Raw genomic sequence first — 18,600 nt, forward strand, 5'->3', positions numbered from 1 at the left:
GAGAAACAGCTGATTCTAGGGCTGGGGCAGGACATATATAAGATGAGCCTGAAGCACCTTGTTATAGCAAGAAGTAAAGGAATGTTCAAAAAAAAATCCCAGTAATGGAAGTATGTCATAGGCACACAGGGGCCAACTAAAAGATCCTACAACATGCCAGTACTCCTCTGATTGTCAAGGTCATCAAAAAAAGCGAAGTCTTAGAAACTGTCAGATCCTACATTAAGACATTAAGTAGGATTTCATGTGATATCCTAGAGGGGATTCTGGAATAGAAAAGGGACATTAGGTAAATATTAAGGAAATCTGAATAAAGCATGTATATCAGTGAATAACAACATAACATTATTGGTGTATTAATTGCAATAAATGTACATACTTGCACCAGCAAGGCTCGGGATCCCTGGGTGGCTAAGCAGTTGAGCATCTGCCTTTAGCTCAAGGCATGATCCCGGGGTCCTGGGATCGAGTCCCACATCGGGCTCCCCGCATGGAGCCTGCTTCTCCCTCTGCCTGTGTCTGCTTCTCTCTCTCTCTGTGTGACTCAAATAAATAAATAAATAAATAATAAATGAATAAATCTTTTAAAAAAAGAAGAAGCTAAAGGAAAAGATCAAAAGAAATATCAAGCAACTCTGGCCACTTTTATCTGTATGCTCGAGTTTTAGACAGTAATAATTAAACCTGAGTAATAAGAGATGAGGCCTGAAGAAAGGTGTCTCCTGAGGGAACTATGATGTAAGGCATGAGGCGGAGGGGTCATCTCATTATCAAAAGCTGTGGTCTTGTGGGCGAGTTTTCTGTGCATTTGTCCAAAATGGATGCTGTCAAAAATTTAAATGACCCTCTCCTGAAAAATAATGGTTCAGCAGCCAGCTCTGGACAGGAAGATAGTGAGACTGCCAGGCTTTGCTCCTTCCAGAAGCACTTGCCTCTCTGGCGCCCTCCACAGCACCCTTCAGTCACCTGCACAAGTGGTTATTATTCTGTTTCTGTATGTATATATTCCATAATAATATTAAACTCATGTTTTTCTAGATTTTTTTCCTATTGAAACTTCAATTTTGAAATACTTGCAGACAACTTGCAAAAATAGCTCACCCTTCACCCAACTTCCCCATATGATAACATTTCACATGTACAATGATTAAAACCAAGAAATTAACTTTGAAGAAATACTATTAATTAATCTACTATCTTCAAATGCCACCAACTGTCCCACTAATATCAATAGGAAAATAGATTTTTTATCAATAGGAAAATAGATTTAATATCAATAGGAAAATAGATTTAATATCAATAGGAAAATAGATTTTTTTCCTATTGAAACTTCAATTTTGAAATACTTGCAGACAACTTGCAAAAATAGCTCATCCTTCACCCAACTTCCCCATATGATAACATTTCACATGTACAATGATTAAAACCAAGAAATTAACTTTGAAGAAATACTCTTAATTAATCTACTAACTATCTTCAAATGCCACCAACTGTCCCACTAATATCCTTTTTCTGGTCCAGGATCACACATTGCATTTAGTTGCCATGTCTCCAGTCTGGGGCAGTTCCTCTGCCTTTTCTTTCACATCCTTAACACTTTTGAACCATCAGAGTAAAGCAGTTAAATTCATGGAGTTTATGGCAATCTCCCCAAAACAGTCTTATTGAAGACAGCTCTTCAGATCATTGCCAGCACATCAGGGAAGAGCCGTGATATGGGTTCTTATCTGAGATGTCTCTATCACCTCAAGCAAACCCCCAGAAGGAGCAAGAAGAGGATAAGGAAGTGGCTGAGCAGGGGCAGGACTTGTCCTGCATCAAAATTACAGACAAACCAAGCTTTTAAACTAAGGTCTCCTGAGCCTCTACCACAGTGCCACGCTCCTAGATACCCAGAAACCTCACCTCCTTTGCTGGAATTTCTGAGGTTGGGGGTGGGGGGCACTATGAGTAAATATCTGCCCAAGTCCATTCACCAGGGCTTGGTGGGGGAGTTCAATCCAAAACTGTCTGAGAGAGGACCAAGCTGTCAGTACTGTGCGCCCTGCAGCAGACTGGGGGCCTCGGTCTCCAGCCTTCCCAGAGTTTAGCATAAAAGACCAGACTGAAAAAAAAATTAATTAATTAATTAATTAAAAAAAAAAAAAAAAAAAAAGACCAGACTGTCAGGGCCAAGAGAGGGGATTCCTCTCCTGCCTGCTTTCTCAGGCTACTGTGAAATAGCATCCTGCCCCGCAGGGCCCCTGAGCTCAGGTAACCTTCCCCTAGGGCTCGCAGCAGTAGAGATAAGTGGTGATACACCGCCATCTAGGGCTGAAATAAGAAAGTGCAACAATGCTTCCCTGGTCTTGGGGACCTAAACTAGTTACTGAGCAGAGGTTGACAATCTAGAAGCAACATGCCAAGATTTACTCAGTTTACTAATATCATACTCTGAAAAGCCAATATGGTTTATTGGGAAGAAAGACTTTGGGGTCGGGTGGACTGAGAGAGGATCCCTTCTCTGTATTCAGTGTGGCTTGTTCAGTCTCTGAATGTCTCTGGCCTTTATTTTCCTCATATTTACAATGAAGCTAATAATAGTTACATTTAGGGTTGTTATAGAAGCACCTGGGTGGCTCAGGGTTGAGCGTCTGCCTTTGGCTCAGGTCGTGATCCCAGGGTCCTGGGATCGAGTCCCACATCAGGCTCCCCACAAGGAGCCTGCTTCCCCCTCTGCCATGTCTCTGGCTGTCTCTCTGGCTCTTATGAATAAATAAATAAAATCTTTTTTTAAATGGTTGTTATAACATACCTCGATGAGCACTGGATTCATAATAGCCCCCCAATAAATGTATTCCATCTCACATGTCTCTCCATCCCTTTGTGCACAATTACCGTAACAACCTTGAGCCATAGAAATGGACGAGATAGTCCATGAGAGGTGTGATGACATTTATCCAAAGAGTCAGACATGCTGTAAAATCCAGAAGCCATAGTGCTCTGAGCAGACACTGTGACAGGCGACCACCTTGTTTTCAATACCAGCTCTGCCAGTTGCTGGTTTTTCCATCTGCAAAATAGAAATGGTAATAAACATATCTACATCCTAGGATTGTTGTGAAAATTAGATAAATGAGGGAACTTTCCAGAATGCTCGGTGAGACGCAGAGGAGTGGCAGCTGCCCTTGCTGCACCCAGCAACACGCTCCTTCCTGCTCCCCTCACCGGCCTGAGCCCTTTCACTGGCTGTAGAAAATGGTGAAAGAAACCACTTACTAAGATGTTTTGGGGTCAAACCCAATGCCACCCAGGGGGAATTGAAAAAGGCTTACAGGAAACTGGCCTTGAAGTGCCACCCTGATAAGAATCCAAATGAAGGAGAGAAGTTTAAACAGATTTCTCAAGCTTAGGAAGTGCTCTCTGATGCAAAGAAAAGGGAATTATATGACAAAGGAGGACAACAGGCAATTAAAGGAGGTGGAGCTGGTGGTGGTTTTGGCTCCCCCGCTGAGATCTTTGATTTGTTTTTTTGGAGGAGGAGGAAGGATGCAGAGAGAAAGGAGAGGTAAAAATGTTGTACATCAGCTCTCAGTAACCTTGGAAGGTTTATATAATGGTGCAACAAGAAAACTACCTCTGCAAAAGAATGTGATTTGCGATAAATGTGAAGGCCAAGGTGGTAAGAAAGGAGTTGAATGCTGTCCCAATTGCCGAGGTACTGGAATGCAAATAAGAATTCATCAGATAGGACCTGGAATGGTTCAGCAAATTCAGTCCGTGTGCAGGGAGTGCCAGGGCCATGGGGAACGGATCAGTCCTAAAGATAGATGTAAAAGCTGCAACAGAAGGAAGATAGTTGGAGAGAAGATTCTAGAAGTGCATATTGACAAAGGCATGAAAGATGGCCAAAAGATGACATTCCATGGTGAGGGAGACCAAGAACCAGGACTGGAACCAGGAGATATTATCATTGTTTTAGATCAGAAGGATCATGCTGTTTTTACCCCACGAGGAGAAGATCTTTTCATGGATATACAGCTGGTTGAAGCCCTGTGTGGCTTTCAAAAGCCAATATCTACTCTTAACAACCCAACCATCGTCATCACCTCTCCTCCAGGTCAGACTGTCAAGCATGGGGATATCAAGTGTGTGCTAAACGGAAGCATGCCAATTTATCGTAGACCATATGAGAAGGGTCACCTAATCATCAAATTTAAGGTAAACTTCCCCGAGAATGGCTTTCTCTCTCCTGATAAACTTTCTTTGCTGGAAAAACTCCTACCTGAGTGGAAGGAAGTAGAAGAGACTGACGAAATGGACCAAGTGGACCTGGTGGACTTTGATCCCAATTAGGAAAGATGGTGCCATTATTATGGGGAAGCATATGAGGATGATGAACATCACCCTAGGGGTGGTGTTCAGTGTCAGACCTCATAATGGGGCCAGTGAATAACACTGCTGCTGGCATCTTATATGCAGTAGTGAATGAGTGAAGGACTATAATCATAGCTCACTACTTGCTATTGTTTTTAATATTCAACTATAGTAGTGTTTTAAAAGTTAAATGAAGAATAAACTCAAATATAAAAAAAAAGAAAGTTACATAAATGAATATCTGCAAAGCACTTAGTAGAGTCAACATTTGATGAATGTGATCAATTATTAATAATATTTCTGAATGTTGCCAACCCAAAAATGCAGGGCTAGGAGTGAGAAGGCTCCCAGCCAGCATTTATTTGATTTATAAAAAGAAAATGTTACATATTACATTTCTTGTCTTTTTTAATACTTCTATCCCATCCCTTGTGTTTTCCCCTAAATACACACACACACACACACACACACACACACACACACACACAATCTACCTTCAAATAGTAACTTTGAGTCTGATGCCTCTTAACTGTTAGCTTCCTAGGCCAGACCAAGAAGCAGCACGGCCTGGGCAGCCTAGCCGGGCTTCATAGCCGGGCCCCTCAGAGAGCTGCATATGCCTTGTAAAGAGAATCTTCTATTACTGTGAAATCTCCAGTTGCTTCTTACCTTAAAGTCCGCTTTGGAAACTAAAAACATCAGCTTCCTGTTGGTTCATAATCACATGGGAAGGTTTTTTCCACTCTTCTACTTTCAGCCCTCCCATATCCTTATACTGAAGGTTTGGTTTTGTTTTTAAAGATTGATTTTATTTGTTTATTTGTTTGTTTGTTTGTTTATTTATTTATTTATTCAAACATTCGTTCATTTATTCATTTGACAGAGAGAGAACACAAGCAGGGGGAGCAGCAGGCAGAAGGAGAGGGAGAAGTGGGGCTCAATCCCAGGACCCCGAGACCATGACCTGAGCTGAAGGCAGATACCCAACCACCTGAGCCATCCAGGTGCCCCAACCTTTGTTGTTTTTAAGGCTCTTAAAAATCAGATTTTGTTATTTATCCAGGCCAGCAATATTGTCTTTAGATTGTAATATTTAGTCCACTTCTGCATGATGTAAGTATTGATGCATTCAGGCTTAAATCTACCTTCTTGCTGTTTGCTCCATTGGTTCCCATCTATACTATGCTCCTTTCTCTCCTTTCTTGCCTTCTTTTGAATTTTTAAAATTTCATATTCCCCTTACATTATCTGTTTGCTTTACATTTTAATTTTTTTAGTAAATACCAGAGAAATTGAAACACACACCGTGCTTTATTAATTCCTAATATAAATTAGTGCCTTCAACATTTCCATTGCCAAGACAATCTAAGGACCTCAGGATATTCAATTCTATTTACCTCTCATCAGACATCTAGGCTACCTTTGTCATAATTTTTAGTTCATTATACATGGAAGTCACCATAAAAATCAGATTACTACTTTATGGATTTTACATTTTAGATTTATACACATATTTACCTTTCCATGCCTTTTCAATTCCTTTCTGCACCTCCAAGTGATCTGTGATCATTCTCCTTATGTTCAAACAGCCATTAGTATTTTACTTTTGGTACTTTCAAATGGTGACAAAATCTATTTTCATTTGCTTGAAAATGTCTTTTGAAGGATATTTTTGTTGCCTATAGTCTCCCAGGTTGGCTGTTTTCTTTAAGCTCTTTGAAAATATCACTATTATGCTTACCTACTGTTACTTCATTCAAAGTTCTCCTCTGGTTACTTTTATAATTTGTCTTTTTTCCAGCAGTTTTACTAGGAAGCAAATGATGTGACTTTCTTTGTATTTATCTTGCTTGAAGGTCAAAAGCATTTCTTATATCTGTGGTTCAATGTCTTTATTTATTTATTTTTTTTTTTTTCTGTGTGTGGTTCAATGTCTTTAATCAGCTTTGGAAAATTCTTAGCCATTGTCTCTTCAAATATTGTGTCTGCTTTATTCTCCCCCCTGTTCTCTCTCCATCAGTCTGGATATTTGTTGACCTTTCAGCTCACCAATTCTCTCTTAAACTGTGACCATCAAAACCATCTACTGATCTTTTAAATTTTAGCTATGTTATTTTTCAATTCTAGAATTTCCTTTTTATATGATTTCCAGGTCTCTGCTGAAATTTCTCCTTCTCATTTAATTCCTTGAACTTTTTTTTTATTTTACTTATTTTTAAATGTTTTTATTTGAGTATAGTTGATACACAATGTTACATTAGTGTCAGGTATACAACACAGTGATTCCATGTCTCTGCTATACATCCTGCTCTGCTCACCACAGTATAGCTACCATTGTCACCATACATTATTACAGTATCATTTACTGTATTCCCTATGCTGAATACTCATTCTATAACTGGAAGCCTGTATCTCCTCCTCACTCATTTTGCCCATGCCTCTACCCAACTCCACTTTAGTAACCATAGGTTTGTTCTCTGTATTTATAGTTCTGATTCTGTTTTTTGTTTGCTTATTCATGTTCTTTTTAGATTCCACATAAAAGTGAAGTCATAGGGACGCCTGGGTGGCTCAGCGGTTGAGTGCCTGCCTTCAGCTCAGGGCATGATCTCCTGGAGTCCCGGGATTGAGTCCCACATCAGGCTCCCTGCATGGAGCCTGCTTTCTCTCTGCCTATGTCTCTACCTCTCTGTCTCTGTGTCTCTCATGAATAAATAAAATATTTTTTTAAAAAGTGAAGTCATACTTCTTAGTCTGACTTATTTCACTTAGCATAATACCTTCTAGGTACATCCACATTATCACAAATGGTAAGATCTCATCCTTTTTATAGCTGCATAATATTCCTCTGTGTGTATGTATCTTCCATATCCTTTGTCTATCATGGACACTTAGGTTGCTTCCATATCTTGGCTATTATAAATAATGTTGCAATAAATACAGTAGTGCACATAATATTTTCGAATTAGTGTTTCCATTCTCTTTGGAGAAATAATAGTGGAATTACTGGAATATTTAGTATTCCTATTTTTAGTTTTTTGAGGAGGCTCCATACTGTCTTCCACAGTTGCTGCACCAATTTACATTCCCCATCAACAGTGTACCAGGGTTCCTTTTTCTCCACATCCTCACCAACAATTGTTGTTTCTTGTGTTTCTTGTTTTAGCCATCCTGACAGGTAGGAGATGACAGCTCAATGTGATTTTGATTTGCGTTGCATTTGATTTGCATTTCCCTGATGACGAGTGATGTTGAGCAACTTTTCATGTGTCTGTTGGCCATTTGGATGTCTTCTTTGGAAATATGTGTATTTAACGCCTCCATCCATGTTTTAACTGGATTGTATTTTAGTGTTGAGTTGTATAAGCTCTTTATATAATTAGGATATTAGCCCCTTATCAGAGATATCATTTGCAAATATCTTCTCCCATTTAATAGATTGTCTTTTTTTTTTTTACAGATTTTATTTATTTATTCATGAGAGACACACAGAGAGAAGAGAGAGGCAGAGACACAGGCAGAGGGAGAAGCAGGCTCCAAGCAGGGAGCCCCACTCGGTGGTACTCGATCCCAGGTCTCCAGGATCACGCCCTGGGCTGAAGAGGGCGCTAAACCGCTGAGCCCCCAGGGCTGCCCAAGTCTTTTGTTTTATTGATGGTTTCTGTACCTAGGTTAAGGAAATTTTCAGCCATTATTCCTCAGATAAGTCTTCTGCCCTTTTCTCTCTTTCTTCTCTTTCTGGGATCCCTATAATGTGAACGTTTGTTCACTTGACGGTGTCTAAAAATCCCTTAACCTAATCTCATGGTTTTTCTTTATTCTTTTCTCTTTTTGTTGTTTAGCCTGGGTGCTTTTCATTACCCTGTCTTCCAAGTGGCTGGTACATTCCTCTATATCTGCTAATCTGCTGTTGATTCCCTCTAATGTATTTTTTATTTCAGTTTTGTTAGTCTTTAATTCTGTTTTTTTTTTTTATATTTTGCCCCCTTTCCTGAAAATCTAACGGAGTTCTTCCCCTCTTCTCTCCAGCCCAGTGAGCATCTTTACAATCATTACTTCGAATTTTTTTTATCAGGTATATTGCTTATCTCCATTTCATTTAGTTCTTTTTCTGATGTTGTGTCTTGTTCTTTCTTTTAGAACATATTCTACGTCTCCCCCATTTTGCTTGACTTTCTGTTCTTTTTCTTTTTCTTTTTTTTTTGTTGTTGTTGTTGTTTTTTTTGTTCTTTTTCCTATGGATTATGCAGAAGAGTATTTCTCCTATACCTGAAGGAATGGTCTTATGTGCGGTCATCCCCTATGCAGACTGTGTGTGCTTGGTGACGTTTACTGGCTGGATGGAGCTATAACTGGCATGGGCTAGTGGCCCCAGGGTTCTCCACGTAGCAGGTGCCCTGATAGGGCAGCTGAGGCTAAAGTGAGTGCGAGGGGAGTGTTCTGGGCTCTAGACACAGAGAGCACCTTGGCACGATAGCTGAAGCTGAGTGGGTGTTCTCTGGAGTGTCCTGGGGCTCTCTATGCGGAGGGTGCCGTGGCAGGCTGGCTGGAACTGATGCAAGGTACAGGTCAGGAGGTCCTGGGGCTTTCTGTGCAGTGGGAACAGGGAAAACAGCTAAAGCTGAAGTGGGTGCAAGCCAGGGAGTCCCAGGGTGCTCAGCTCAGGGCGTGCCTGGCCTGACCCCTGGAGCCAAAGCCAGTGCGGGGGCGGGGGGTGTTCCGGGACGCTCCGCACAGGGGGCACCCGGGCAAGGTGGCTAGAAGTGATGTCGGGGTTCTACAAGGGCTGGGGGTTCCCAAGCACGGAGTGCAGGGGGCACCCTGGCAGGGCAGCTAGATGTGAAGGCGACGTCAGCCGGAGGTTCCTGAGCGCTCTGCGCAGGGGTGGCTCTAGCAAGTCATCCGAGGCCAAAGGGCTGCGGGGCTGGAGGGCGGCGGGGCGCCTGGGGCCTCCGTCACCTTGGCAGGAAGGCCGAGGCCTGAGTGAGCACGAGTGAGGGGTGTCTCAGCGTGCAGCGCCCTGGGGCCCCCGGGGGTACGGCTGGGCCCCAGCTCACGGAGGAGGCTGGCGGCGTGGGGGGCCCTGCGCGCGCCCTGGTCTGTGTCTCCAGCGGCAGCACCAACCCCGCCGGCTTGCGCATGCTCAGTCACCGGGAGCCCAGCAGCCCCGCCCCGCCCCGCCTGGCTTGCGCATGCTCAGTCTCCGGGGGCCCAGCAGCCCCGCCCCGCCCGGCCTGGCTTGCGCATGCTCAGTCGCGTTCGGCGGAGGGGCCTGCTCCCGGTGGGTGCCGCTTACTGCTGTGGGTCTCTGCGCCGTCGGCTTCCGTCGAGCTCCCGGCTCTTCCTCAGGAGGACGCGGCCCGTCGGCAGGTGTGAGTGGGCGCGGGGCGGGCGCGGTGCCTCCTGCGTTCCGGCCCGAGCCCTAGAGCCCCGGAGCATTTCCGTCCAGCAGCCCCTGGAAGGCCCGCCGGGTCATGCTAAATATCCGAATTTTCTGAGGGTCTCGATCTCTTCGCTTTGTCAGCGCAGTCAGATCCTGTGTTTCTGTATTCCGAGTTACCGTTCAATGAACAGACTTCCACAAAAAAAAAAAAAAAAAAAAAAAAAAAACTGGAGGGAAATTTGAGAAAAATGCCTGTTCTCTTCCTTCCACGGGAGTTCATTGCTTCTGGCTGTTACCAGGTGTGCTGCACATGGCCTCCTCGGGGGCTGAGGCGACGAGGCTGGGCTGCAGCCCCTGGGAGCACACGGCCGTACTCCAGGGGTGCGTGGCCCTTTGCGATCCCGGTAGCTTTGAGGAGCAAGAGGTGGCACCAAATGTAGGTCGCCTCTGTCTGGAAGGCTGGCCGCGGCCTTCCTGACCGCTCGGATCTCTTAATAGACACGTTCTGGCTTTTCTAGTTTTCTCAGCAGAAGGGCTGCTGCTAAACAGGCTAATCGCCCATTGCTGGAGGCTGAACGCTCCACGTGCCTCACGTGAATAATTCATTTCGCAGGGCTCACGTTCTGAGGCACAACAGACTACAGATCTGGACGCTGCCACTTAGCCCTGTGACGTCAGGTGAGCTCTGTAACCTCCTGGAGTCCTGGTGGCCGCATCTGGCACAACGGAAGTAACCGTGGCACCTACCAGGAGTCGTTTCGAGGATCTTTTTCAGATGCAGGTCAGAGCCAGGAATGTAGCAGATATTCAAATGTTATTCAAAATCTTGGTAATAATAGTTTTCAGATACTGTAATAATTGTTATTATTAATTATATAAATTAATACAAAACAGCAGCTTCTCTCTTGCACACCCTCTGTGAGAAGTGGTAACTGGAAAAGACCCTGACACTGATCTTAGTTTTTCCAACTTTTCAAACTGTGGCTTTGGAACCCTTGGATAGGCTGGCTCACTGCACCGCGGGAAATAGTAGATCCATTGGTGTGAGAATTTAGCAGCAGGATCAAGGAAGCAGGCTTTGGCTAGAAGACTCATGAAATTAGCCCCCCTAGACTGTGGCCCCGAGGGTGTAACCAAGTGTAATGAGACAGTAATCACCATGGTTTGCTCTGGAAAAGGGAGACAGATCTTTTGCTGTCCTCACTGTATTAAGGGCTGAGCCCTCATTGTTCTGGGAAAAGCTTTTTACCTACTATGACTCCTGGACACACAGAAGCTCCAGGTGCTAAGGAACAAGAACCCTAACTAGTTATCCTGGGTTCTCTTTATAAGAAAAAACCTTTATTTCAAAGATTCCATCGTATTTTAATAAAAGGCTTACATTGCTTCACAACACTTAAATTCAGGAAGCATAATTTGTCTTTTAAATGTCTGAAATTTTTAAAATGCTACTGTATTATACACTTAAAAACCTGTTAAGAAAAAAAAAAAAAACCTGTCAAGAGAGTGGATCTCAGGTTCAATGTTCCTACCATAGAAAAAATTTCAAAAAACTGTTTGAAGTACTTTTAATCGTTGATGTATTGAAACATCCAAACTATTTATGTCAGATATAAAATACCAGAAGCATGCTTTGTACTCACCATGCGGTCAGTTTATTTCACTTTCCCAGGTTACAGTTAGAGCACTCGATCCAGGTCGGGAGTGAGTTCAGCCACACCAGGACTCCCAGTAAAGACTCCGTTGTGGGGAGCACCGCATTCCGGAACCCGGTGCAGTTTTGCAGACCCAGCAACACCACTCCAGATACGACAGGCCTGACGGTCTGATTTACACCAGACTTACAGAAAGCTGATCTATAAATCGGCACACCTTAGTCTTTCCACAGTGAAGCAAAAACAGTTGCTGAGACTATACAAATGAAGATCCAAACACAGCCTTTCCTCCCCTCATTTGAAAATCCAAATTTCAGTAGTGATGTTGGAGCCAGAGAAACCAGTTAGAATAATGGTGGATGGTGGCACTGAACAGTGCCACCAAACTATGGCAAGAATGTCTCCAGCTTTCCAGCCCTGAGGATCACCCTTTCCTTTTACCCACCTAACGTAATCAGACCCACCTCACCCATATTGCTTGGCTGTACAAAGTCTAGTCTTTATTGTGATGTGTAAGGAACAGAAGTTCTAGGAAGTGCTTATATCCCACAAATCCATCCTGGCTGTTGCTAGTCAGCATTTGACCTAGAGACCAGTGTCTGGGCTTCTATGCTGCTGTCTTGCCACCTGGAAACCATCTCTAAGCTACCATTGCCCCTTAGGCACCATCTGGCCCAGTATAGACACAACTCCTCTCTTAATTGTCTAAAACACAGCTGACAGTGGGCTGTAGTTTTTCACAAAGACTTACCAAAAGTGAGCCTAACATAAGGGAATTAATAATGTAGGGAAAATAACTAAGTTCTAACAACACATTCCAGTGTTCTTAGGATTCTTAGCCATGTGCCTTCTGAGGGCAAGTCTATGACTGGCAGTTTTCTCCTCAGGCCCCATTCTGCGGCTAGACACAAAAACCTGCTCATTTCCTCCACATGGGGGTGTCACCTATAACCCTGTTCCCCTCTATGAATTCTATGGCTCCAGTTCTCACACCTCTGGCTCCCAACAGAAGATAAAAAGACTAATCTGTCTCATAATTATCTCTGCATTCATACCTTACCTACCCATTCTGGTTTGATGTGACCAATGAAGCATTTCTTGCAGCTTTAACTATTTATTTATTTAGCTCCTAGGTTAAAATCAAGACCTTCCCTCTGGATGCACTGACTCCATAAGCCCTGAAAAAAGCCATCCCTGAATGTGATCCAAACAGTATACAAATGTACCATAGCTCACCCTGTTGAACATCTATCAGTTCTAATTCTTTCCTGTTAAAACAATGCAAAGAATATCTTAAAAAGCTAAATCTCACATATGCACCATACTCTCAAACTTTTGCTGATTCAAAGGGTATGCAAATTTTCAATCACTCATTCAGTATCGAACTAACTTCTGGGCAATCTTCTAGGACTGGAGATACAATAATGAGCATAAATATATTCCCAGAGTCATAGCCCTCCTATCTTGTGGGAAAGACAAATAAATAAATGTGAACTGCAATGGTGTCATTTGAAAGAACAGAGCTACCAGGGAAAAGCTTCTCCACAGAACTGGCCATTAGCAAAGATCTCATGAATGATTAAGTAAGTGTGAACAAGGCAAAAACAAACAGAAATAAACAGGAAGAGACTGTGTTCCAAGCAAAAAAAAACAAATTTAAAATTCTTGGGGCTGGAAAGAGAGAATACTGGTATTGGAAGACCAGCCTAGCTAAAACAGGCATTAATGGTGAGCACAGATTGAGAGGGTGCAAGGACCCAACATTTCAGAACTTTATAAACATGTTAAGAATATTATCTTCATTCCAGGAACGACAGGATGACAATGATTCTGTGCATTTTGAAAATCTCATACTTGCTGGAAAGGCTAGGTACCATTTTATATTCCCCTATAGCTTCACCTAGCTTTTTTTTTTTTTAACCCACACTATTATGATCTTAACAATTTGATAGTTTGAACTTTGGACTCATTACATCTGTTCTCATATTTATTGCCCGTGTTTTTATCTATTAGAGACATAATGTTTGTGCCCCCTACAATTCATGTTGAAGTTGCACCCCCCAATGTGATGTATGCCTTTGGGAGGTAATTAAGCAGGAGGGCAGAGCTCTCCTGAACAGGATCGGTGCCCCTGTAAGAAAAGACAGGAGAGAGAGCTTGCTTCTGCTGTTCTCTGCTGTGTGAGAATGCAGCAAGCTGGCCATCTACAAGCAGGAAGAGGGCCTTCAGCAGACCCACAGTCCGCCTGCACCTTGGTCTTAGACATCTCAGCCTCATAGGACTTGTGAGGCTGTGACAAATAAATAAATGTTCGTTGTGTAAGCCACCCAGCCCAAGATAACTCGAGAGTATCCTTGCCCATTTCCTACTGGGATATTGTCTTAACTAAATTTAAGACTTACTACTGTCTTTTTAATTTTTCCCCTAATTATTTGCCTTTAATTATGTATATCGAAATATGACAGACATAGCAACATTTTCTTTTAGGGATTCTGCCCCAAAGATATTTTGTCACCCCGACAGTATGTAAGTATTCATCTGTATTTTCTGTTTGTGTCTGTTATGTTCAGCTGCTCATACTGAATATCTTGATTCATATCTCTAAATAGAAAACTAATTTTACTTTTCAAAAAGTTAACCAGCTATCCCTTGAAGTGTCACTTATAATAATTTACCATTATAAGTAGATAACTTAGAAAATCACGTATGAATGTTTTCTTAATCTTCTATTTTGTTCTATTATCTAATCATGTATTACCAGACCAGTACTACTATAACTTTATAACACATTTCACGTGAGATAAAGTTCTTGCATGAACAACCCCATTTGTTCAGTTTCAACTAACTACTCCTTTCTTATAAAATACTGACTTGGCTTCCACACAGGAATTTTTAAGTAGATTATCAAGGTTTCAAACTGAGAACAAAGATATCCATCTGGAGCACAAAGAGGTGAAAATGACCTCGAAGACTTGCAACCTTTCCCAACAACTATTGAAATTTACATAGATTCTTACATGTAATGAGTACATTACTGAAGGGTCTGAACAAATACCCCATAAGACAGTTTACCATAATTGACTTTTTATTTAAAAAAATTACAGGGAGCAATTTCCAGCATATTTTATAAAAGTACTGCCTGTATCAAACATTTATATCACTATTAATTCCATTGAAGAGCTGCCTTTTTTTTTAAGGTACTAATTCCAATTGATGGGATACATGCCCTTAAAATAGAAAGTTTCCATTATTTATCCAAATGTCAAAATTAACATTATTGAGAAGTTTATTGCTTTATGGCTGGGCAAGATGCTGCTAGCACATCTTATGTAAATAATATTCTTTATTAAAAACTATGAGGTCCTTCTGTTTAAAACTTTCAGGATAATTCACAGAAAATAGATATATTTATTCAAATTATACACTGAAGGGCTGGGCTATTGGCTATAGACATTTATATGTGAAGCAGCTCTTTAAAGAGATAAGACACACAAAATAGGTCTGCCTTGATATAATATACATAACTGAAATTAACAAAACCTGGAAGACCAATATTGTTATACTATGTTCTGTTAGGATCTTAAAAAAGAAATCACACATTTAGTAGTCCATTTGTGCTTAAAATATTCATATGCATGAGAAGCTTAAAGAAAAAACACCTCTGTACATGATGATGAAAAGAAAGTAATAAATTTTTTTGAAATTGCACTGTTATTTAAAACACTTTCCTAAAGTCAGACCCTCCTTTGTAGCTGGCACAGTTTTTCAGGTCTAATTGGCAACCTGGGGAGGCCCTTCTGGTATCAGTGAAGTAAAGAAGGTGGTGATAAAAGACCAAGCTGACGCCATTAATCCAGGCCTTTGAACTGCACTGGCGTCTTCACCTGCATCTTCTCCACTCTCCTCTTCAAGACCATCATCCATAAGACGCTCCTTTCAAACAAAACAAGAAACATAATCCTCGGGGATTTGAACAGCTAGCATTAACTCATGAAAGAAAGAATTAAATTCTTCCCTACGGAAAAGGAATATGAGCATGTAATAAGGAAATGGTACATATCTGGTCATTGTAAAGCTTTATTAAATCCAAAATTGATAAATTCCTCAGTGTTCATGTTCAAGTGGATAACTGCCAATTTAATACAATAAATTCTCAATGTGTGCATAATTTACTTTCTAGGCTGTTTTCAGGAAGAATAATGTTAGTTCTTAAGTCTTCTTGGGGGTTTTTTGTTTGGGTTCTTTTTGAGAGAGAAAGAAGAGGGAAAAAGCGGATGGTGAGGGAGAGAGAGAGAGAATAGTAAGCAAGCTCCCTGCTGAGTGCAGAGCCCAAGACAAGAATGGATGTCATGACACTGAGATCATGCCCTGAGCCAAAATCCACAGTCGGATACTTAACCAACTGAGCCACTGAGGCACCCCTGCTTAATTCTAATATATGACTGACTCAGTATTATAATCTAAGTTCTCCCAGATAAAATCACACAATTTATATGTTAATATTTCTTCATGTGCCATTCCACAAAAACTTGTGGAACACCTCAAGATTCTTTTATCATGTTGCTTTCTTACAAGTGCTGAGGAACATCTATATTTGAAGTATACAAAACCCTCATTAGCATACCATTTCTTCAAGTTCTAGGTTGTTTGCATTTTGCCCATCATTGTTAACTTCGGCATTATTGTTGGGAGCCTGTTGCTGACCTCCTTCTTGCCTAAAAGGAAACCATCCAGCTTGGTGTCTGTTCAGTAAAATAAAGAAAAAAAGAAGTCGCAATTGTTTTTATTTGTAACACTAAAACATTAGTGTCCTACAATAGAAAAATTATTTCAACTATAATAAATAAAAAGACCAAATCTCCTACTTCAAGCGAAGAACTACGCCCCCTCAAAGCAATGACAGCAATATAGGAATCAGCTTAACTCTAAAAATTTATCATGGACTTTAATGGCTCTATGCTAGATATCTTAATATCTAATTTAGCTATCTTAATGGCCTAACACATTGAGAGTCATAACATCTTTTCCAGTATTTTTCAAAATGAAATTCAACTACGTATTTCTTTGCCTCTTAGGGAAAAGGGGGGCAAGAAAAAGCCTACTTAGGAAAAAAAAGCCTGACCTATTCCCATAGGTCTTACTATTGATATTGATAACTATTACTAAAAAGTACATCAGACACTTCAAGTTCTAAATAATTGATATGCCAGGTCTAATTTTTATGAAAGATGGTAAAAGAAAAATCTGTAGACAGTTCTGATAAACATTCCTACTCAATATAACCTACTTTACTTTGGGTGCTAGATATCTGGAGTCCAAAACTCCTATCCCTTCACTCAACAGTCGCGACAGATTACCATATGCCAAATTCTGTGCTCAACAGTTTTAGAAAGTAATTAAAAGAAATCACAAAAAGTTAATGAGCATCACTCACAAATAAACCAGTAGCATGGCTCCCATTACCATGATAAACCGACTAAAAGAAGAATAGAAGTATACAATGCTAAGGAGAATTGCAGCTCGTGAGAACGTGTACATCCAGTCTAGCCAGTCTCGATTGAAGTCTTCTTCATTTAGCACTGGACCTCCCTGTGCATTCATTTGAACATTCTCATTCATGGGTCGATTTTCTTGGGCCACTAGGTTTGGAGCTGGTGGGGGTTCTTCTCCAGGAACATGTGCCAGATTTAGAGGCTGTGAAGCAGCAGGCTGCGCTGGGTTGGCATTTGATGTGGCCTGAGCTGAAACTGCAGCTTGACTGAAATATTCACCAAAATTAATATTAAAAAAAAAACTTTATCATACTGTATTTTGCAAAACTTCCTTGGGGAGCTGTATGTATTTTCATAAACCTAACATGGAATATCACAACTCCTATACCACATTTCTTAGGTAAGTACAAATCATAATGGAAAGTGGAGCCAAGATTGATGATAGGAGTGAGTAGCTCAAGAAAGGATGCTAATACCTCAGCTTCACAGTCTAAGACGGTAGGGGAGAGGTGGAAGAGATAAGAAAGCCATGGTAATTACTATCTTTTCTCTCTTTCATTAAAGTACCTTATAAAGTAATAACCAAATCCTTTACCAAATCTTTTCACTAGTGGCCCCTTTTGTTTTTCTTCATGGGATGACTACTACCGCACCCACCACCTTTCCCTTAGAGCCATGTTTTGAAAAATATGTCTAAAAATGTACATTAATCATTACCCTATGTATCCACTATCAGTGATAAATGATTTGTATTTGTATTTTAAGATATTAACTAGATCCCAGATAACAACCCCTCAACCCCAATCCCGACTTTTGGGAACTCCATCTAGGAACTACTTGAATAGGTACTTGTAAACCTATGAGGAATTGTGATCCTGAAGATTGCCTATAATTTGATTGCTTGAAAGAATAAATTTTCCAGAGGCTCCCAATAAGATGATAATGTATCTGGGATTTGCTTTAAATTATCCAGCAAAGGAGGGGAAAGTTCTAGAACAAGAATGCCATGATTTGATAAATGTTGAAGCTGGGTGGTGAGTACACAAGGATTCATTTCACTATTCTATCTCTTCACGTGCTAAAATTTTTCTACAATAAAATGTTTAAAAATCAAGATAGCAAAATATAAAGCCAGAAATTTTACAAAAACCTATTTAAGTCAGTATGCTAATACCTTGTATCTGTAGAGGGTTTTTTAGTTACCAAAAATACTTCCTACCTAACAGATATTCTGATTCTTGGTGAGTTATTTCATTAAAGGAAGGAACTTGAGGCTCAGGAATTAAATAAATACATAAAACTGCATGATTTAGTAGCAAGCTACAATAAGCTTCACTCATCTTACACAAATTCTCAGGAGGTTATATAAATGAGATAAGGGGTATAAAGCATCTACAGTACAGTACTAAGCACAAAGCAGTCACTGGAATAATAACTATTATCACAGCAACAGGTAAGGTACAAATAGCCTGTCTGCAGTCAAGGGATCATGGGAAAGAACATTAGGATATGAGGTTCATAAAGCACATCAGCTTTATGGGGTAAGGTCTGGAGTAAGGATAAGGATACAAACTTCACACCATAGATAAGGGAATCATCAGATACTTCGGAGGGATATATCAGATACTGGCTCAATTCAGTGTTAGGCACACTAACCTGGCAGCAGTAGAATGAAGTACAGTAAAGAGTCTAAAAGGAGAAAGAACAATTGCAG

The 18,600-nt window shown here is 41.0% G+C and overlaps 1 protein-coding gene and 1 pseudogene across 1 annotated transcript in view; one reads left to right on the forward strand and one right to left on the reverse strand.

Annotated features, from left to right (window-relative positions):
• Nucleotides 1-3,237: 3,237 nt before the first annotated feature.
• LOC121475112 lies at nt 3,238-4,335 on the forward strand (annotated as a pseudogene).
• A 10,126-nt stretch (nt 4,336-14,461) lies between these two features.
• The window catches only part of HERPUD2 (HERPUD family member 2), a 35,113-nt gene continuing 30,974 nt past the window's right edge, over nt 14,462-18,600 (reverse strand). The window contains exons 6-8 of the mRNA XM_041727840.1: nt 16,829-17,152; nt 16,019-16,136; nt 14,462-15,327 (exon numbers count right to left, since the gene is read on the reverse strand). Of these exons, the coding sequence (XP_041583774.1) occupies nt 15,166-15,327; nt 16,019-16,136; nt 16,829-17,152 (604 nt within the window). The 3' untranslated portion in view covers nt 14,462-15,165. The remainder of the gene's footprint in view (nt 15,328-16,018; nt 16,137-16,828; nt 17,153-18,600) is intronic.

Source organism: Vulpes lagopus, chromosome 13 (assembly GCF_018345385.1).
Source record: "Vulpes lagopus strain Blue_001 chromosome 13, ASM1834538v1, whole genome shotgun sequence".
NCBI lineage: Eukaryota > Metazoa > Chordata > Mammalia > Carnivora > Canidae > Vulpes > Vulpes lagopus.